The 18,228-nt window shown below is 42.1% G+C and overlaps 1 protein-coding gene across 1 annotated transcript in view; it reads left to right on the top strand.

The window, feature by feature from the left end:
- The window catches only part of mdn1 (midasin AAA ATPase 1), a 194,542-nt gene that overhangs the window by 73,966 nt on the left and 102,348 nt on the right, over nucleotides 1-18,228 (top strand). Inside the window, exons 31-43 of the mRNA XM_078212495.1 lie at nucleotides 1,078-1,208; nucleotides 1,343-1,481; nucleotides 2,888-3,017; nucleotides 5,081-5,320; nucleotides 6,403-6,600; nucleotides 8,603-8,814; nucleotides 9,938-10,060; nucleotides 11,651-11,848; nucleotides 13,010-13,117; nucleotides 13,208-13,396; nucleotides 14,489-14,593; nucleotides 14,739-15,002; nucleotides 17,365-17,632. Of these exons, the coding sequence (XP_078068621.1) occupies nucleotides 1,078-1,208; nucleotides 1,343-1,481; nucleotides 2,888-3,017; nucleotides 5,081-5,320; nucleotides 6,403-6,600; nucleotides 8,603-8,814; nucleotides 9,938-10,060; nucleotides 11,651-11,848; nucleotides 13,010-13,117; nucleotides 13,208-13,396; nucleotides 14,489-14,593; nucleotides 14,739-15,002; nucleotides 17,365-17,632 (2,305 nt within the window). The remainder of the gene's footprint in view (nucleotides 1-1,077; nucleotides 1,209-1,342; nucleotides 1,482-2,887; nucleotides 3,018-5,080; nucleotides 5,321-6,402; nucleotides 6,601-8,602; nucleotides 8,815-9,937; nucleotides 10,061-11,650; nucleotides 11,849-13,009; nucleotides 13,118-13,207; nucleotides 13,397-14,488; nucleotides 14,594-14,738; nucleotides 15,003-17,364; nucleotides 17,633-18,228) is intronic.

Raw genomic sequence — 18,228 nt, 5'->3', positions numbered from 1 at the left:
GGAGCAGGTGGCTTGGTGGTTGTGTTACTGAACTAGTAATCCAGCATCGCGGGTTAATGCCCTGGGGACATGGGTTTGAATCCCAGCATGGCAGCTGGTGTAATTTAAATTCAATTAGTAAAATCTGGAATTGAAAGCCAGTCTCGGTCATTATTGTAAAAACTCATATGGTTCACTGACTTCCCTTTAGGAAAGGAAATCTGCCATCCTTATCTCGTCTGGCCTATATTTGACTCCAAACCCACAGCAATGTGTTGACCCTTAACTGCCCTCAAATGTCATTCATTTCCAGGACAATCGGGGAGGGGCAGCAAATACTGGCCTTGCCAGCGGCGCCCGCACCCCATCAAAGTATTAAGGAAGAAAACTAAAGGAAACTGCATGGAGTACATCAATATTTTACATTGCAGGGAATTGTCCATTTTTTTCCTTCAGTTATGTATTCACGTGAGTGAGGGCATCAAAAAGGTGATCCACACCAGGGAATCTGACCATGACTAAATTGGGATTTAATGAGTATCTGTCTTCCCCCTTTGTGCATATATGGTTGTTGGCAGGACCTGTGTAGGGATGTCCTGAAAGGAACGTGGGAACATCTGTAGGGCACTTAGCCCAGTCGGCCTTCTCCACCACTCTGTTGGATCATGGCTGATGCTTTGTGTGGCACAAAATTTTGCTTCTAAATTGTTAAGACTGTGCTGATTTAACTGCGTGTAGGTCAGGGATTAGACAGTTTGTACAGCTGCCGCATGGAGGCAGTTTTTGCACAAGCTGTTTGTGTTTTATTTTATTAAATTTATTAGTCACAAGTCGGCTTACATTAACACTGCAATGAAGTTGCTGTGAAAATCCCCTAGTGGCCACATTCCGGTGCCTGTTAGGGTACACTGAGGGAGAATTTTAGCATGGCCAGTTCACCTAACCTGCACATCTTTTGGACTGTGGGAGGAAACCAGAGCACCTGGAGGAAACCCACGCAGACACAGGAAGAATGTGCAACTGTTGTTAATATTGTTGTTCTCCAGTATTTGAGTAAGGGTAATGCTGCACTTTTAAGATATATTTCTTGATCATCAGGATGATGCCAGCCCGAACAGGCTATTTGAGTGGCACGATGGACCTCTTGTGCTTGCTATGAAGGAAGATAACCTGTTTCTGATGGATGAAATCTCATTGGCGGATGATTCTGTTTTGGAAAGACTCAACAGGTGGTGTTTCAATCTGATTTGTCAGTTAAATTTTGGATGTCAAGTATAGGAGTGTGCTTTTTTTTCCTAAACCTTTTAACTGTTGTGTAACTTTTCCATTTTGTGTTCACTGACTTGTTTGAATGTGTGCGCAGTGTCCTGGAAGATGAACGGACACTCTTGCTTGCAGAAAAGGGAAGTGGGGAAGATGATAGTGTGGACCTCATAAGTGCTGGAAACAGATTTCGGATACTTGCAACCATGAACCCTGGAGGAGATTTTGGAAAGAAAGAGGTGAGCCATTGTGGAACTGCATTATGTCCAATGAAGATTTCAATGTTCAATTTCTTTGAAATTATTACAATCACTACTCAATATCTGTATCGACAGTTAATGTTCTTGGGCAGGATGAAAGAATTTGCATTTATAACCAGCCTTTCACAACCCTTGGGTGTCCCACAGCACTTGGCAGCCAATTAAGTATTTTAATTTTAAAAAAGCTTAGCAGCCAGTTTTCACACAGCAAGCTCCCAATGAAAATGACCAGATAGTGTGTGTCTCTCCCCTCCTACACCTTCAGTTAGCCAAGCCACTAGGGAGAGTGCCTTGGCTCTTTGAATGAATTAAGGCCACGTGATAGCACTGACACGTGACTTTCCAGCAATATTCTCTTGGTATTGCTGAGGGAATGTGCCCAAGTCTCTGCAGTTAGACTTGAGCCCTCAGCATTTGGACTCTGAACCAAGGGTGCTGCTGTGACTCTTGAGAGCAAGTTTTCTGTTGTTGTTTATATAGAATTACATTTAAATATTTACAGCACTGAAGCAAGACATTTGGTCTAACTAGTCTATGCTAGTGTTCATCACACTTAGTACGGTGCTGTTTTGGAGAGTCAGTACCGAATTGATGGGCCGAATGACCACCACCTGCATTCTAGGGATTCTATGGATTCCCTATTTCCTCAAACTCTGGAGTATGTTGTGCTATAATACTGCCACACTATTCAAGACTCTTCGATTCATTTCTAATGCTGACCGCAGAATTAAGAGTGAGGCCTGAAGTGGGTGAGGGCTGTCGCTGTGACAAGCCATCTATTCCTCATCTGCTGCTGCTTTTAACTATGGTGGTTCCCCCTCCTCCATTTTGTCACTCCTCTCCCATTTACCTCCATGATTAGACTCTCATGGTTCCACTTTAGCTATCGCATTGTAGACATTGCACCTCTTCTGCTCACGCTGTTAGTCTGATGGAGAAATCATAAATTTCAGTGGATGGGTGAGCTAGGTGGGCTGAATGGCTTTGCTCCTCTTGCTTGTCGTGACTTTCATCACGTTTAACATTACGGCCCCTCCTTCTCCCCTGTTACACCTTCAGTGGACAAGCTTGTTAACGTTTCACCCTACCATTTGATGGTCTGCCCTTGTTTTTAGAAACCTGGTAAGGTTTCTTCTGCTTTTACGCTTTTGTTTCCAATTAAAAGATTACATTTGCCATCTCGCTCTGGATTGTCTGTACGTATAGGACACCAATATAGTGGTTACATCAGTTGTTTTAAACCTGTTTTATATTGGAACCGTTTTCAGTTTTATTACTAACAAAATATCCTTTCGGATGAGGTGTCTGAGAGAGAAATAGAAAATTTGTAAATTTGAAGCCGTCTGCTCTTGTGATGCAAGTTGACCCATTGTTTAACATTTCAGCTTTCGCCAGCCCTGAGGAACCGATTCACTGAGATCTGGTGCCCACCGAGCAACAGCCGGGAGGATATGATGGTGATCATTCAACATAATTTAAACCCTGGACTCTCTTTAGATGGGCAAGATCATGGAGGTGGGGAATGCCGCGGACTTGTATTACCTTTATTTTTGTTGGAAGTTTTGTGCATTTTGAGAAATGACCTGGAGTGAAAGGCTGAATGTTCAGCCTTATCATTGGGCTATTGAGTCAGCTCATCAGTTTATTGGTCACATGAATTAATTCTGGGTATTGCAAAGTTTTTCCTATCATTTTGTATTCATCCCTGAATAGATTTTAAAGTAGCTTTTCCTTGTTCTATAGAAGGAAACCCTTTATGCTCTACTTAGGTTTTGATTTTTAAGAGGCAACCATCAGTCTGGCCCTGTACTCACTCAAACTTACTGTCTCCAAGTCAAAGTAAGCGGAATTGAAATAGTAGTTCTGATAAGTCAAAGGGACGTTTTTGTAATATTCACTGCCCCAGAAGCTTGGACCGAAGACAGTCGGTGTTCATTTTATGTCGTGCACAAAGGGCTTTTACTTGCGCTCTGATTGTTGTTGAGTTCCTATGACATGAAAAAGAAATCCAACACCATTCAAAACTTTATTCTTATTGCTATTTTTAAAAATGGATTTTCTGTGGAATCAAAAAGGATGGCTGTTACAAGTCACGTGACCAACTGTCACAAAAGAGAGAGATCGAAACTCACTGTGCTGGAAGAGATGCTAAAAACCACTTTGTGTCTCTCTTAAGGAGCAATTCTGGCCAGAAGTGCAGAAACTAACTAATTAACCATTAATGTGGCGTGTCACATGACCCAAGCCTCTGGCTTTTTTGGACAATTATCACATTACAGCCGGAATTCTCTGGCTGTTCATACCGGTGGGATTCTCCTGTCCTGCCAGCAATGCACCCCTGCCCGCGGGGTTCCTGCTGGTGTGGGATGACGTTGGTGAGAATTCCCATTGAAAGTGGTGGGCAGAGAATCCCGCCGCTAGCAAACAATGCGCCACATCCCGCCAGTGGGAAACATGTGGCTGGGAGTCCAGAGAATCTAGCCCTACATCTTTAGCCTGCTGTTTAACAACCAACTGATGAACCACCAAGAAACCGCCCTTCAGGCTGAATAACAGCCTGCTCCTCAAGTCTGGTTTCCTACCATCGTCGGCAGAACCAACCCAGCCCATATGTACCTACTTCACCACCTTGCAGCATCAGTAGCAAATGTGTAACAAATCCTACAACTCTGATCCTCGACAGCTGAACTCTTAACTCCTACTTGAAAGAATTCCCATTGAACGCTGACTCAACTCTCTCGCGTGAGCGAATATTGATGTCAGTTGTTCTTGTTCGGTTACTGACCATAAGATGTAGAAGCCAAAGTAGGCCATTCGGCCCATACTGTCTGTCCCGCCATTCAATGAGATCATGACATAATCCTCAACTCCACTTTCCCGCCTCATCCCCATTGTTCTTGATTCCCTTACTGATTAAAAATCTATCTAACTCCGCCTCGAACATACTTAATGTCACAGCCTCTACAACTCTCTGCAGTAAAGAATTCCACAGAGTCTGAGACAAGAAATAGTTGTAAAACTCCCTCTATCGTCCACTTCTCCCTCCCTACCCCCTTTATGGTCAGTGGGGTGGGGTGAAATTGGGACACTGCTAACACTCCTGCAGGGGGTTTGAAGGTGAAATTAGCTCACTTCTGAGTTAATAAAAATGCGATGATTATCAGTAAATTGGATGTCACAAATTGAATGTTTGGGAAAATACGCTGCCCCAGACTTTAAAAATGATTTGAAACACATTCTGCCTGGGGGCAGGTGGCGAAAGGAAATAAGTACAGTTTACCTGTCTCTCTCTCCTCTCTCTCTCTCCTGTCTTGTTCTGTGAAGAATTCCCTCTTCACAGTGAGGACATTTTTCAGAAGGGAAGGTTCGCAGTAGAAGTGGGGAAATGCAAAGCTGAGCCATTTTGCACTCCACTGCAAACTTGTAACAAATTTGAGATCAATAATTTCAAAGGACTGAAAATAGGGTTCCCTACAGTCCACTTGCTCCAGCAGTGGTGTGCCTGTGGAAATCTAAAGATCAGGAAGGAAACCAGAATTGGGTTTAAAATGTGGTCATTTTCCCCCTATGTATTACAGGCAAAGATATAGCGGAACTTGTTCTGGATTTCATTGACTGGTTAAAGAATCAAGAGTTTGGGCGTCGATGTGTGTTGAGCATCCGTGATGTTCTGTCCTGGGTAAACTTCATGAATGTTGCAACTAAAGAGGCAGCCTCAGACATTCGGGATTTGGATGAAAGTGGCGATTTCCAGCTTGACCCTGTCACTGGGTTCATACATGCTGCCTGCCTCACTTGTATCGATGGAATTGGATCTGGTATGTGTTAGCTTTTTAAAAGTTTATTTATTAGTGTCACAAGTAGGGCTTACGTTAACACCGCAATGAAGTTGCTGTGAAAATCCCCTAGTCGCCACACTCCGGTGCCTGTTTGGGTACACTGAGGGAGAATTTAGCATGGCCAACGCACCTAACCAGCACGTCTTTTGGACTGTGGGAGGAAACCGGAGCACCCGGAGGAAACCCACGGGGGGAACGAGCAGACTCCGCACAGACAGTGACCCAAGCCAGGAATCGCCCTGGCGCTGAGACAGCAGTGCTAAGCACTCTGTCACCCAGGGGTTTGCTATGAAACTGCCATTATTAAGTGGAAACGTCTTTCTCCTGTCCGTAACATTGCCCTCTCCACAGTGAGGACATTTTTCAGGAGAGAAAGTTCGCTGTAGAAGTGGGGGAAATGCAAAGCTGACCCATTTTATGCTCCACTGCAAACTAGCAACAAATTTGAGGCCAATAATTTCAAAGAACTGAGAATAGGTTACCTACAGTCCACTTGTTCCAGCAATGATGTGCATGTGGGAAATCTAAAGAACAGGAGGAAAATAAGAAATGTGTTTAACATGTGGTAATTTTTCCCCCTATTATAGGCAAAATCTAAAATCCCATGCTGTTCATGTTTTGATGAGCCCAATGTGTATTTAAAAAACTCATCCTGAAACGATGAGCTGAGAGAGGCTGTGTTTCCCATTCTCCAAGCAGTTGGATGTGATCGCAGTTTGCCTTTTAATTCCTGATTCAAGCTGCCTTGTGTTTGATTTATGGCTGTCCATAAATGTAGTCGTCTATATAGAATTTGCATCATAGAAACTGGATATTCAGCCTAATTAATCTGTACTCACTTTTTAAAAATGAATTTTGCTAAACGTTCTAAAATGAAAGTATTGGAAAGGAAAAACAAATTTCTTTTCATTTAATATTTCCTGTAGTAAAATACATTGTTCAGTGGCTCAGCCCAAGGCACAAGGGAATCTGAAGTCAGTGTTGCCTTGGCAGACTGTTCATCTGAACTGCAAGTTAATTGTGCCTATAGGTTTGATCCCTTTGATTTTATTTCCTTCCAGGGTCTACATTCTGTTCTTCAGAAGCAACTCTGGCTGCACGGAAAGCATGTCTGAACTTTCTTTTTAAAAAACTGTCCAAAGTTACAAAGTTGACAAAACGTGTTTGGAAAATGCTGAACAGTTACGATCAGAAAAAAAAGAGGAAGGTTGTGTGGACGAAACACTGTTTTGGAATTCATCCATTCTACATTCCCATTGGTAAGGATTGGAGAGCGATTAATGACATATTCTTGAAAACCTGATCAATTTGTACCTCCCAATTTTTGCTTCTTCCCAGTCTCCCTACTAAATGATATATGTTGAGTAATTTAAGACACAAAAGTCATTGTAAGTATCTTGTGCTTTGGAAGGGGTGGTGACTTTGGACCACTAGTTTTAAGAGTTGTTTTTGTTAGCACATTGAAGTCATACATTTGAGATATGTGTGAAGCAGTTTGGTCCCTGGTACTATTTGTCATTGTGTACTATGCCCTGTAATGTGTATATCTGGATCTTTCTAATGGGGAAGTCTACATGACATTTTATGAACCTCAAAGCACTTCACCACCAAGGTTTTCCTTGTCGTGTTTCTGGGTTTGTTGAAGACTAATTGATTGCTCTGATTAAGTCAACAACTCCATTATCGTCACGTGTAGTACCAGGATAGTAGAAGGCAAACCAGGATTCTGGTATGTTTTCATCTGGCAATCATTATAAATTTTGTTTGGTCATTGATTTCACAGCCTCCAAAAACCCTTTTCCAAAAGGCCGATTTTCGTATTAAAACACCCATCATTCATTCCTCCAAGGCTGCTAACCTGTATTGGATTATGTCTGCCAGAGTTGGTATAATATCCCTGCAGTGCTGAAGGAGGCCATTTGGTCCATCAAGTCTGCACCAACCACAATCCCAACTAGTCCCTATCCCCGTAACCCCATATATTTACCCAATAATCCTCCTGACACTAAGGGGCAATTTAATATGCCTAACCTGCACGTCTTTGGACTGTGGCAGGAAACCAGAGCACCCAGAGGAAACCCACACAGACGGGGAGAACGCGCAAACTCCGCACAGCCACCCAAGCCGGGAATCGAACCCAGGTCCCTGGTGCCATGAGGCAGCAGTGCTAACCGTTGTTCCACCGTGATTTCATTTTAAATATTCTAACTTCCAAAGTGAGGAGATCATTCCATCAAACATGGCCAGATTTGTGGGATAGCCTGTCTAATAACATTACAATGAAATCCGAAATCCTTATAGTTTGTTTTAAAGTACATACCTTCACTTTTCTAGATGCTGAATTTCAAATTCTTTTCGGCCTTTTTCTTGTAATTAAATTTGTCTGTTTGTGCTTCTTCCAAGCTACCAGCAGCAAGGTTACGTGAGTTAAAACATGTAACATGTGACCATGTACACACTGTGTACAGTTCTGGTCACCCTATTATCGAAAGGATATTATTAAACTAGAAAGAGTGCAGAAAAGATTTACTAGGATGTTACCCGGACTTGATGGTTTGAATTAAGGAGAGGCTGGATAGACTGGGACTTTTTTCCTCTGGAGCGTAGAAGGTTGAGGGGTGATCTTATAGAGGTCTATAAAATAACGAGGGGCACAGATCAGCTTGATAGTCAATATCGTTTCCCAAAGGTAGGGGAGTCTAAAGTTAGAGAGCATAGGTTTAAGCTGAGAAGGGAGAGATCCAAAAGTGTCCAGAGGGAAAATGTTTTCACACAGAGGGTGGTAAGTGTCTGGAACAAGCTGCCAGAGGTAGTAGTAGAGGCGGGTACAATTTTGTCTTTTAAAAAGCATTTAGAGTTACATGGGTAAGATGGGTATAGAGGGATATGGGCCAAATGCGGACAATTGGGACTAGCTTAGGGGTTTTTTTTAAAAAATGGTCGGCATGGACAAGTTGGGCCAAAGGGCCTGTTTTCATGCTGTAACCTCTATGACAAAACATCTGGGGCTGACTTTTCCCATTCCGCCCACCACGGGAATTGTAGCAGGCGGGACACAGACCATGCAAAGGTCCAGTGACCTTGGGTGGGATATTCCGGCCTTGGGGCGAGTGTGGCCGGAATATCCTGCCCCTGGGAAAAATTGATCAGTTTGCCTCATTTGATTCCAGGGGGGTGCAATATTGTTTCATGGTGACTGATTATATAGGCTTTAAAGAACTTTGTGTGCATGTCTATAAATGTGTATGTTAATGTTTTCAGTAGGGGCTGCTGCAGAGAAAATTGCAGTCACAGACTATGCACTGAATGCTGGCACAACAGCGATGAATGCACTGAGACTGCTGCGAGCATTGAAGTTAAAAAGGCCAATTCTATTAGAGGGATCACCAGGAGTTGGAAAGACGAGCTTGGTAACAGCTCTGGCAAAGGCTTCTGGAAACCAGCTTGTCCGAATCAACCTTTCTGAGCAAACAGTAAGTTAGTGTGAAGACAGCTTGAAGTCCTGTTGCCTGCGATTGAACTTTCCCGAGTCGTTGTTTTCCCTTTCCCATGAATCTCAATTTAAATCATTATAAAAGCAGGCTGCATTCTGAGAATTCAGATTTTTCACAAAGCAGGAAAATTTTGATGTATTCGGCAGCAACAATGCAGAAGACGTAAAATATTTATTTATATAATGTCTCTGGATATCCCAAAATGATTCACAGTTGAATGATTTAACTACGAAGTTTAGTCTATGTTGTAATATGGAGAAGATGGCAGTCAATTTGCAAATAAATAAGAGAAATGAAGAGATAATCGCGATAATTGAGGAATAAATGTTAGCCAGGACACCCACAGAATTGATGAACATCATTTGGTTGGTTGTTTGTTTTTAATTTTACTCCATTCTTAAAGTTACAAAGCCGATGTGGAGATGCCGGTGTTGGACTGGGGTGGGCACATAAGAAGTCTCTCAACACCAGGTTGAAGTCCAACAGGTTTATTTGGAATCACTGTCTTTCGGAGCGTTGGTCCTTCATCAGGTGAGTCATCTGATGAAGGAGCAGCGCTCTGAAAGCTTGTGATTCCAAATAAACCTGTTGGACTTTGAGAAGTCTCACAATGCCAGCTTAATGTGCAGAGTAGACAAGCCCTTAATCTCTCACTAACTCCAAAAACCAATTTAAATTTAATCCATTTCATGGTCCCCACAAAGGAGACAAACAAGATCCAAGCTGACAAGAAAAGGCTTTGCACTTGGTCTTGGGCTTGATGTGATGTTTGATTTTAATTGTTCAGTGTTATGCCTCCGGCCAGAGCTGAATTTAATTTGGCTGGAAACGATTGGGAGTGCAGATTGAATTTTTATTAATGGTTGTATTGCCCAACATATATAATTGTAATAAATCCATAATTGCAGTTACCAATTTGGCCAGTTGCTCTAAAGTTGACTATTCAATGCAGCATAGATTATATATCCGATGCTTACCATTATGATTAATTTCCTCCTGTTTGCAGCCAGAAATTTCTGTGTTAAATGGAATAAATGTGACTGATAAAAGATTTCTGTCTTTGACCTGTACTAATTATTGACAAAAACTGCTGTTCCTGTAGGATGTGACTGACTTGTTTGGGACAGACCTGCCTGTTGAGGGGGGTAAAGGAGGCGAATTTGCCTGGCGTGATGGTCCTCTGCTTGCAGCCCTCAAGGCTGGACATTGGATTGTTTTAGATGAGGTGAGTGTTATTGATCTGCTTTAGTTAATCTCATCACCAAACCTTGGGTCTTGAGCAACTTCATCATTTTACAAAAATGTAGCACCGATGTGAGATTGATTGAGATGGCTGTGTGTGGATGTGAGCTTTCTGTTATGCTTTCGTTTTGAAACAGCAGAGAACCTCCATTGTACCTAAAGGGCTTCAAGTGGCCCCTGTGTATTCATCAATGACAACTGAAATTAATTAAAACTCGGTGACTTATTGTCATCTTTCACGTGTTGGGTTTTTACACTCCTCAGCTTTTCTCTCCCTCCCACCCCCTTGTAAATGCCCTTTGACTGAATGGCCAAACAGATATGTTCCAGATCCATGATTAGTCCAACATCAATCCATGACTGCAGAATGTATACATTTGGTTCTTAATTTTCTTTGCTTCAATCAGTTATCCACATGGAAGACTTCCTCCCTTATTAGGGACATATTAGGGTTCTCGGGTCACTCTCTGTGTGGAGTTTGCACGTTCTCCCCGTGTCTGCGTGGGTTTCCTCCCAGGTGCTCTGGTTTCCCCTCACTCCAACGATGCCCGGGTTAGGTGGATTGGCCACGGTAAATTGCCCCTTAATGTCAGGGAGCCGAGCAGGGTAAATATGTAGGGATACAGAGATATGGCCCTGGTGGGATTGGTGTGGGTGCAGGCTTGATGGGCTGAATGGTGGCCTCCTGCACACTAGGGATTCTGTGATTCTATGTCCAAGCAGAGCTGTTGAAACTTGCTTTCCTTTCTCCTCCCTTTTCTTCTATCATCTTCCAGCCTCGTCGTATTGATTTGTTCTTTCTGTAGAAAGAGTATGCAATTTTAGGGTAAACAATGTATGAGATAATAAAATAAAAGCAAAATGCTGCAGATGCTGTAAATCTGAAATAAAAATGCTGGAAAAACTCAGCAGGTCCAGCAGCATCCGAGGAGAAGGAAAGAGTTAACTTTTTGAGTCCAATAAGGCTCATTTTTGGAACTACAGAGGTAGAAATCTGACAGGTTTTATGCTGTGAAACATGGGAGAGAAATATTTCCCGCTCTCTGGCCTATCCCTGATCTTCCCTTTTTGGACTGTATGGCACTCCCCCTTTTTCAACAACATAACACCCAGAACATTTCGACCTCTCGCGTTCCAAAGAGGGGTCATGTTGGATTTGAAATGTTAACGCTGTTTCTCCTCCACAGATGCTGCCCCTGCTGAGTTTATCTAGCGACTTTTTGTTTGTGTAACAGACTATATTGTTTTATCAGCAGGAATTCTAAGGGTGGTGTGTTTTTAATGTCTTTCAGCTGATAAAGTTTTGGATGACGAGCCATTGAGATATAATTGAATCATTCAGCTTAGCTACTCAAAACATCCCCTGCGTTTTGTTCAGTGTCAATAAATGTCTCTGGATTCACATAATTATATATTCAGTGCTCGTAATGTGCCTCTCCCATCTGTGCTGATGGGCAGATTTTGAACTTAATTGAGTTTCATTTCACTATCTTCAGCAACACTAATGCAAAAAGCAAGTAATGAAAGATATTATTGAAGATGGAATGACTATTAATTAACATTGTTCTTTCAGCTAAACCTGGCTTCCCAGTCTGTGCTAGAGGGACTAAATGCCTGCTTCGACCATCGCGCTGAGATTTTTATCCCCGAATTGGGCCATCACTTTAGTGTGGAACACGAGAGGACTAAGATCTTTGGTTGTCAGAATCCTTATCGCCAAGGGGGTGGAAGGAAAGGTCTCCCCAAGTCGTTCCTCAACAGGTTCACACAGGTAAGGTAGGATAATGAGCGCAGTCGACTTTGCTCTGCCCATATATCCCAGCTCATGACCCATTATTCTGCTAAGCAATCAGAGGTACACTTGGAAACATAGAAAAACTACAGCACAAAACAGGCCCTTTGGCCCCACAAGTTGTGCCGAACATATATCCCTACTTTTTAGGCCTACCTATAACCCTCCATCCTATGCACTTCATGAAGCCTTCTGTTTGAACCTAATAAGTTGCATCTCGTTACTGATTTCATCAGCCATTTGGTCTCGTATTACAATTTGGTAAATAACGTGTAGGTTCTTAGCTGGTGAGCTTTTGTTTTGTTTGAAAATTTAGCGAATGATGAGCTTATAGGTGGAAGCATTTTAATACTTTCTGGCCCCTTTGAAAACCTTAGGCAGAGTAATTCAAGGTTCTTTTATTTTTATCTACTCCTCTTCCCCCACCCACCCCCTTTTTCCCTTTTTGTGCCCTCTCGTTCTTGATCCAATTATGAGCAGGAGCAGTTTCTCCCTCTCTTCTCTGTCCAGCCCCTCATGATTTTGAACACTTGCATCAACTTCTATCAGATCGCCTCTTCGCCGCCTTCTCTCCTAAGAGAACAGTCCCAATCTATCCTCACAACTGAAGTTTCACATCCCTGGATAGTTGGCTGGGCATTTCTCCACTCCACCTGACGAAAGGACGGCCTGTTCCGAAAGCTAGTGGCATTTGCTACCAAATAAACCTGTTGGACTTTAACCTGGTGTTGTTAAACTTCTTACCTAGTTGGCTGGGAGACAGAACTCCCTTGTTCTTTCAGTAATGTCATAGGATCCTCCATATCCACCTGGGAGAGTTGTGCTTCAATTTAACTTCGCATTTTAAATGCCTCACATTTGACACTGTAGCACTAAAGGCTGGTCTAAAGGCTCTTAAATACTGCAGTGGAGCATGGGCCAAAGACGAGCCATTGCTGACGTTTTAGGTGCAGCCGCAAGTGATCCATTTTTTTGAGTGTGTTGAATAATGATATTTAGCTGTTTGCCAGTGCATCAAGAATGTGTTCAGTGTATGCAATTCAATTGCGTAAAAAATGATGCCAAATTTTCCTGTAATATTTTCTGTATTGTTTCTTGAGTGTCATTTTTGTTGGGGTTAATATTGATTTTCTAATGCAGGTATATGTGGACCAGCTTACGGTTACAGACATGGAGTACATTGCAAACACCATGTTTCCTGCAATTGGTAAAAATATCATCAGCAAAATGGTTCATTTTAATTGCAAGGTAAGAGATCCTTTTTTTTTGATGCAAGACAACAAGGTTGGATGTAAAGCATTGGACATTAACTAACTCAATTGTTTTTGTTCTTGGAAGATTAACCAAGAAGTAACGGTGGAAAGAAAGTGGGGACAGAAAGGAGGACCATGGGAATTTAACCTGCGTGACCTTTTCCGCTGGTGCCAGCTGATGTTGGTAGATCAGATGCCTGGGTGCTATGACCCAGGCCAGCATGTTGCTTTGGTGTATGCAGACCGAATGCGATCTGAGGCAGACAGAAACCATGTAAGCATGTCAACTGAGCTTTTCTGTAGTTGCTTTATTTTTAGTGCGGTCAGTTCATAGAATGCCTACAGTGCAGAAGGAGGCCATTAGGCCCATCGAGTCTGCACCGACTCTCCGAAAGAACATCTTACCCAGGCCCAACCCATCTCTAACCCCGCACATTTACCATGGCTAATCCCCCTAACCTACACATCTTTGAACTCTTTGGGGCAATTTACCATGGCCAATCCACCTAGCATGGCTATGGAAGGATTTATGCATATTGGTTAAAAGCTACATCATGTGATTTGTATACCTTTTTCAGAATTGCGTATTATTTTGAGAATTTTTGCTATTTGTTACATCACTGCTTGAAAGTACTGTAGATGTAATTCGCCAACCCAGCGGAGAAAACCGAGTTCTCTAGGTTAGTGCTTTGTACAACTTGCATTTCATGATTGAACACTCAATTAGTTTTGCCAAGTATGTGGAGTTTTAAAGGTGTGGCTGAGCTCGTCATAATTAAAACTAAAATATCTTTCTTAATTGTTATTTATCCTTTCATGGGCTGTGGAGTTGCCAATCCCTAATTGCCCTTCAACTGAGTTCCTTGTTAGGCCACTTCAGAGGGCGGTTAATGAGTCAAAAACTTTACTGTGGGTCTGGAGTAGCATGTAGGCCAGACCGGGTAAGGAGTGCAGATTTCCTTCCCTGAAGGACATCACAATCAGCAATGGTTTCATGGTCACTATGATTAGCTTTTTAATTCCAGATTTACGAATTGAATTTAAATTCCACCGGCTGCCATGGTGGGGTTTTAACCTACGTTCCCAGTGCATTTACCTCAGCCCCTGGGTTACAAGTCCAGTGACTTTGCGACTGCCTTGCATTTTAAATACTCTTTGTTCTTTACCCTAGTGTATATTTGAGGTACTAGTTGGTAAATCTATTGTGAATTGAAACTGAGGCAATTTAACTGTATTCACGATCGCCTTGTTTCTTTCTTTGCCTTAATAATCATCTCAGAAATGGTGTTGAGTTTGCCCTTGTGCAGAAAAAGTTCTCATTTAACTTTGGCCATTTAATGTTATTTCTTATTTCTTTCCCTCCAAGATGTTTTCTGTATTTGAAGGCATTTTACATTCAGAAGGTGATGGAATTCGATCACTTCCCTACACCGGGTCCAGAAAATTCCACATCACACCACAGCATGTTCAGGTTTGCGATTTGAACTTTTAATATTGGATTACAGAACAGTATACAAAAGTATTGCACAAAAACTTAACATTTAGTCCACCTTTTGAGTTACTCTACCCTTCAAAGCAAGCCATTATAAGCATGACTGTGTTCTTTTTTGTTTCAGGTTGGGTATTCGACACTTTCTCGTAGTGGGTTCGCTGTTCCAATATCAAAGAAGCAGCTCTCTGTTCTTCACCATTCGCTTCAGCCACTGGAGTCCATCATGAAGTGTACACAGATGGGCTGGATGGTCATTCTGGTGGGGCCGACTGCCAGCGGGAAAACCAGCCTAATCCAGCTCTTGGCTCTTTTAACAGGTCAAAATTTAAAGGTTATGGCAATGAACAGTGCGATGGACACCACAGAACTACTTGGTGGATTTGAGCAGGTGAAATATTTAATAGAGCGATTGAATTTTAAGCGACGTACCTCCACCAAATGTATTTCGCCTGATATTTCTTGTACGTAGATTTCAGTTGCACCTAGTTATTGCATTGAAATTTGGTGCTCATTAGCATGAGGGGGGTGCGGGGGGACTTTTTTCTGTTTTGTCGCAGCATTTGAACAAATTTTTAGACTGATACATCCGGCACTTTGAAATTACAGCACAAATGGGCTGTTTAGTCATAGTCATACAGCACAGAAACAGGCCCTTTGGCCCATCATGTCTATGCCGAACATCAACTACCAATCTGTACTAGTCCCATTTATCAATATTTAGTCTATAACCTGCTATGCCTTAGTGATTTAAGTGCTCATGCAGATGCTGCTTAAATGTTGTGAAAGTACCTGCCTCCGCCACCCTCTCAGATAGCATGTTCCATATTTCCACTACCGTCTGGGTGGAAATATTTTTTCTCATCACCTCTAAACCACTTACTCACTTTAAACCTCTGCCCCCTGGTCTTAGACACCTCTGTCATGCGGAAAAGATTGTTACAATCTATCCTATCTGTGCCCCTCATAATTTTGTATACCTCTATCAGATCCCCCCTCGGCCTCCTCTGCTCCAGGGAAAACAAACCCAGCCTATCCATTCTCATCTCATAGCTGAAGCTTTCCAACCTAGGCAACATCTTGATGAATCTCCTCTGCACCATGTCCAGTGCAATCATGCCCTTCCGATAGTCTGGTGGCCAGAACTGCACACAATACTCCAAGTGTGGCCTAACCAATGTTTTATAAAGTTGGACCAAGACCTCCCCTATATTGTATGCCCTAGCTATTAAAGGCAAGCATTCAGTATGCCTTCTTCACCACACTATCTACCTGTACTGCCATGTTCAAGGACCTACCTTTCATTGTCTCTATCCTACCCTTATAGACCTCCCAAAATACATCATCTCATATCCAACTAATTCCTATATTAATTTCTACCTATTACCCTTTTTAAATTTCAGTTAAATCTCTCTGCCTCTCCCCTCTGAAATTCCTATTTTTGAATTATTGTTTCTACTCTTTTTACATTTCACTTACTCTGAGGACACTGCTTGTCTTTGTGACTTGAAACACATCAATGCTGCAAATTCCTGTGTACGTTGCTAAATAAGTTTACAGCACAAATTGTTTGGCCCATGCCGTATGCTGGCTGTGTGATGAAGCTAAACTAATTTCTCTCTTATTCCCCAATAGATATTTATTGTGCCGTTATTTAATCAAATTTCCTCGAGGTGCAATGGTTTGTACCTAAATCACTCCCTCTGTTGAAGCGATCTGTTCCCCAGCAACCAACATTTTCTTTTATAATCTGTCTATCACTCTCCGACTGCGTCAAATTAATGACCTTCATCAATGCCTCACTGTTCCTGTGAAGGGAGTCCCAAAATCTCAAGCCACTTTCAGCAATGGTTTCCCATTTTTTGGCATTATCCTGCTGAACCCAAGCGGGGCATCTCAATAACTGAAATGTTGCTTCTATAATGGCCACCAGAAACTGCCACCTGGTCTCTAATTAATTGTTGGCTTATACAAATATTTCATGGTCTCTTTCTCTTGTCCTCTGCCCAGTTTACGAAACCCGAAGTGTGATTGGCATTTGTATTTTCGTTTCTTACACATTTTGAAAATTCCTTGCAGATTTTGCCTTTTTTATTGTTGGTAACGAAACTGCGTCAGAGACTTGACACTGTTCTGTATTGTGTGTCTGTCGTTTGTAGGACAATGTTTTCTTCCGTACTGTTTGGTTTGATTTGTTTCATGTATTGGGATATAGTGAAAAGTATTGTTTCTTGTGTTCGGGTCTCTCGGTTGCAGTTCAGTAAAAGAGACATGAGATCTGCTTCTTCATAAACTACCTTTTATTTCTTTGATCCAACTCCACATACAATTCTCCACCAACACCCAGTGTCATCTGTAGCCCTTTATATATCAGTGACATCTATTGAATAATTGACATCAAATTAGGGCTTAATTGGAAGATCCATTCCTAACCTCTTGCGTGCTACAGAGACAAAATATACAGTTCATAGAGTACATTGGGGAGAAGGAAAGGAGAAGGTGCAGAATATAGTGTAACAGTCATATATTGTAAATGACCTTGTATAAAGAACTTGCTTTTCCGTAAGTCTTTGTGGGTGCTCTTGCCGAGTTCAATGCTTCTCTTGGTTTTGACTAATTTACATGTTTAATATATATATATTTTTTGAGTCGAAGGAACATGATGACCAATGTACTTTCTCACCTAAAGCTGAAAGGTGGTAGATTCTGAAGGAGTAGAGAACCATGTTGATGGGTTTTCTGTGTACTTGCAGGTTGACATTTTTCGCCCTTGGCAGAGTTTAGTTGTGAAGGTGAAGGATGTTGTCAGTGCTGTCACCAGAGATATTCTGCTGTCTGTAGACACTGTCCCTGATGGTGGTGTCCTTCTCAAACTCTGGAATTCATTCCTGATCAGTCACTCGCGTTGCCTGAATGAAGATCGTAGTTCTGGCATATCCTCTGATGCAATGAACAAACTAGAGAGTTTGCTTATTCTTCTTCAGCGCTTTAACAACAAACTGAACACGCTCTCCACTTCAGGTATGCTTTTCTTGGCTTTTCTTAAGTTTTATTTAAAGATGCTGACTAAATTAACTCATTTAAATTTCTGAATATTTACTCAGTAGAAATTATTTTTTGTACGAGTAAATTTAAACATGCTTTTTAGCTACAGTGCTGAAGGTTTTGCCAATTTCTTTTCGCCTGGATAATAGTCATTTCTTCATTTAGAAGAATTTTTATTATTCTGCCTGACCCCAGCCTCCCATAATTTTACTCCTTTCTGAAGTTGTTGACTTCTCATGCAGAATTGTTCTACTGATTGCCAACCCATTAAGTTTTTTAAGTTTATTTATTAGTGTCCCAAATAGGCTTACATTAACACTGCAATGAAGTTACTGTGAAAATCCCCTAGTTGTCACACTCCGGCGCCTGTTCAAGTACATTGAGGGAGAATTTAGCATAGCCAATGCACCTAACCTGCACATCTTTGGACTGTGGGAGGAAACCGGAGCACCCAGAGGAAACCTACGCAGGCACGGGGAGAACGTGCAGACTCTGCACAGACAGTGCCCCAAGGCGGGAATTGAACCCGGGTCCCTGGTGCTGTGAGGCAGCAATGCTAACCACTACACTTG

The sequence above is a fragment of the Mustelus asterias genome, chromosome 5 (assembly GCF_964213995.1).
Source record: "Mustelus asterias chromosome 5, sMusAst1.hap1.1, whole genome shotgun sequence".
NCBI lineage: Eukaryota > Metazoa > Chordata > Chondrichthyes > Carcharhiniformes > Triakidae > Mustelus > Mustelus asterias.
The sequence above is the reverse complement of the archived record's forward strand: the minus strand, read 5'-3'. Positions and strand labels throughout refer to the sequence as shown.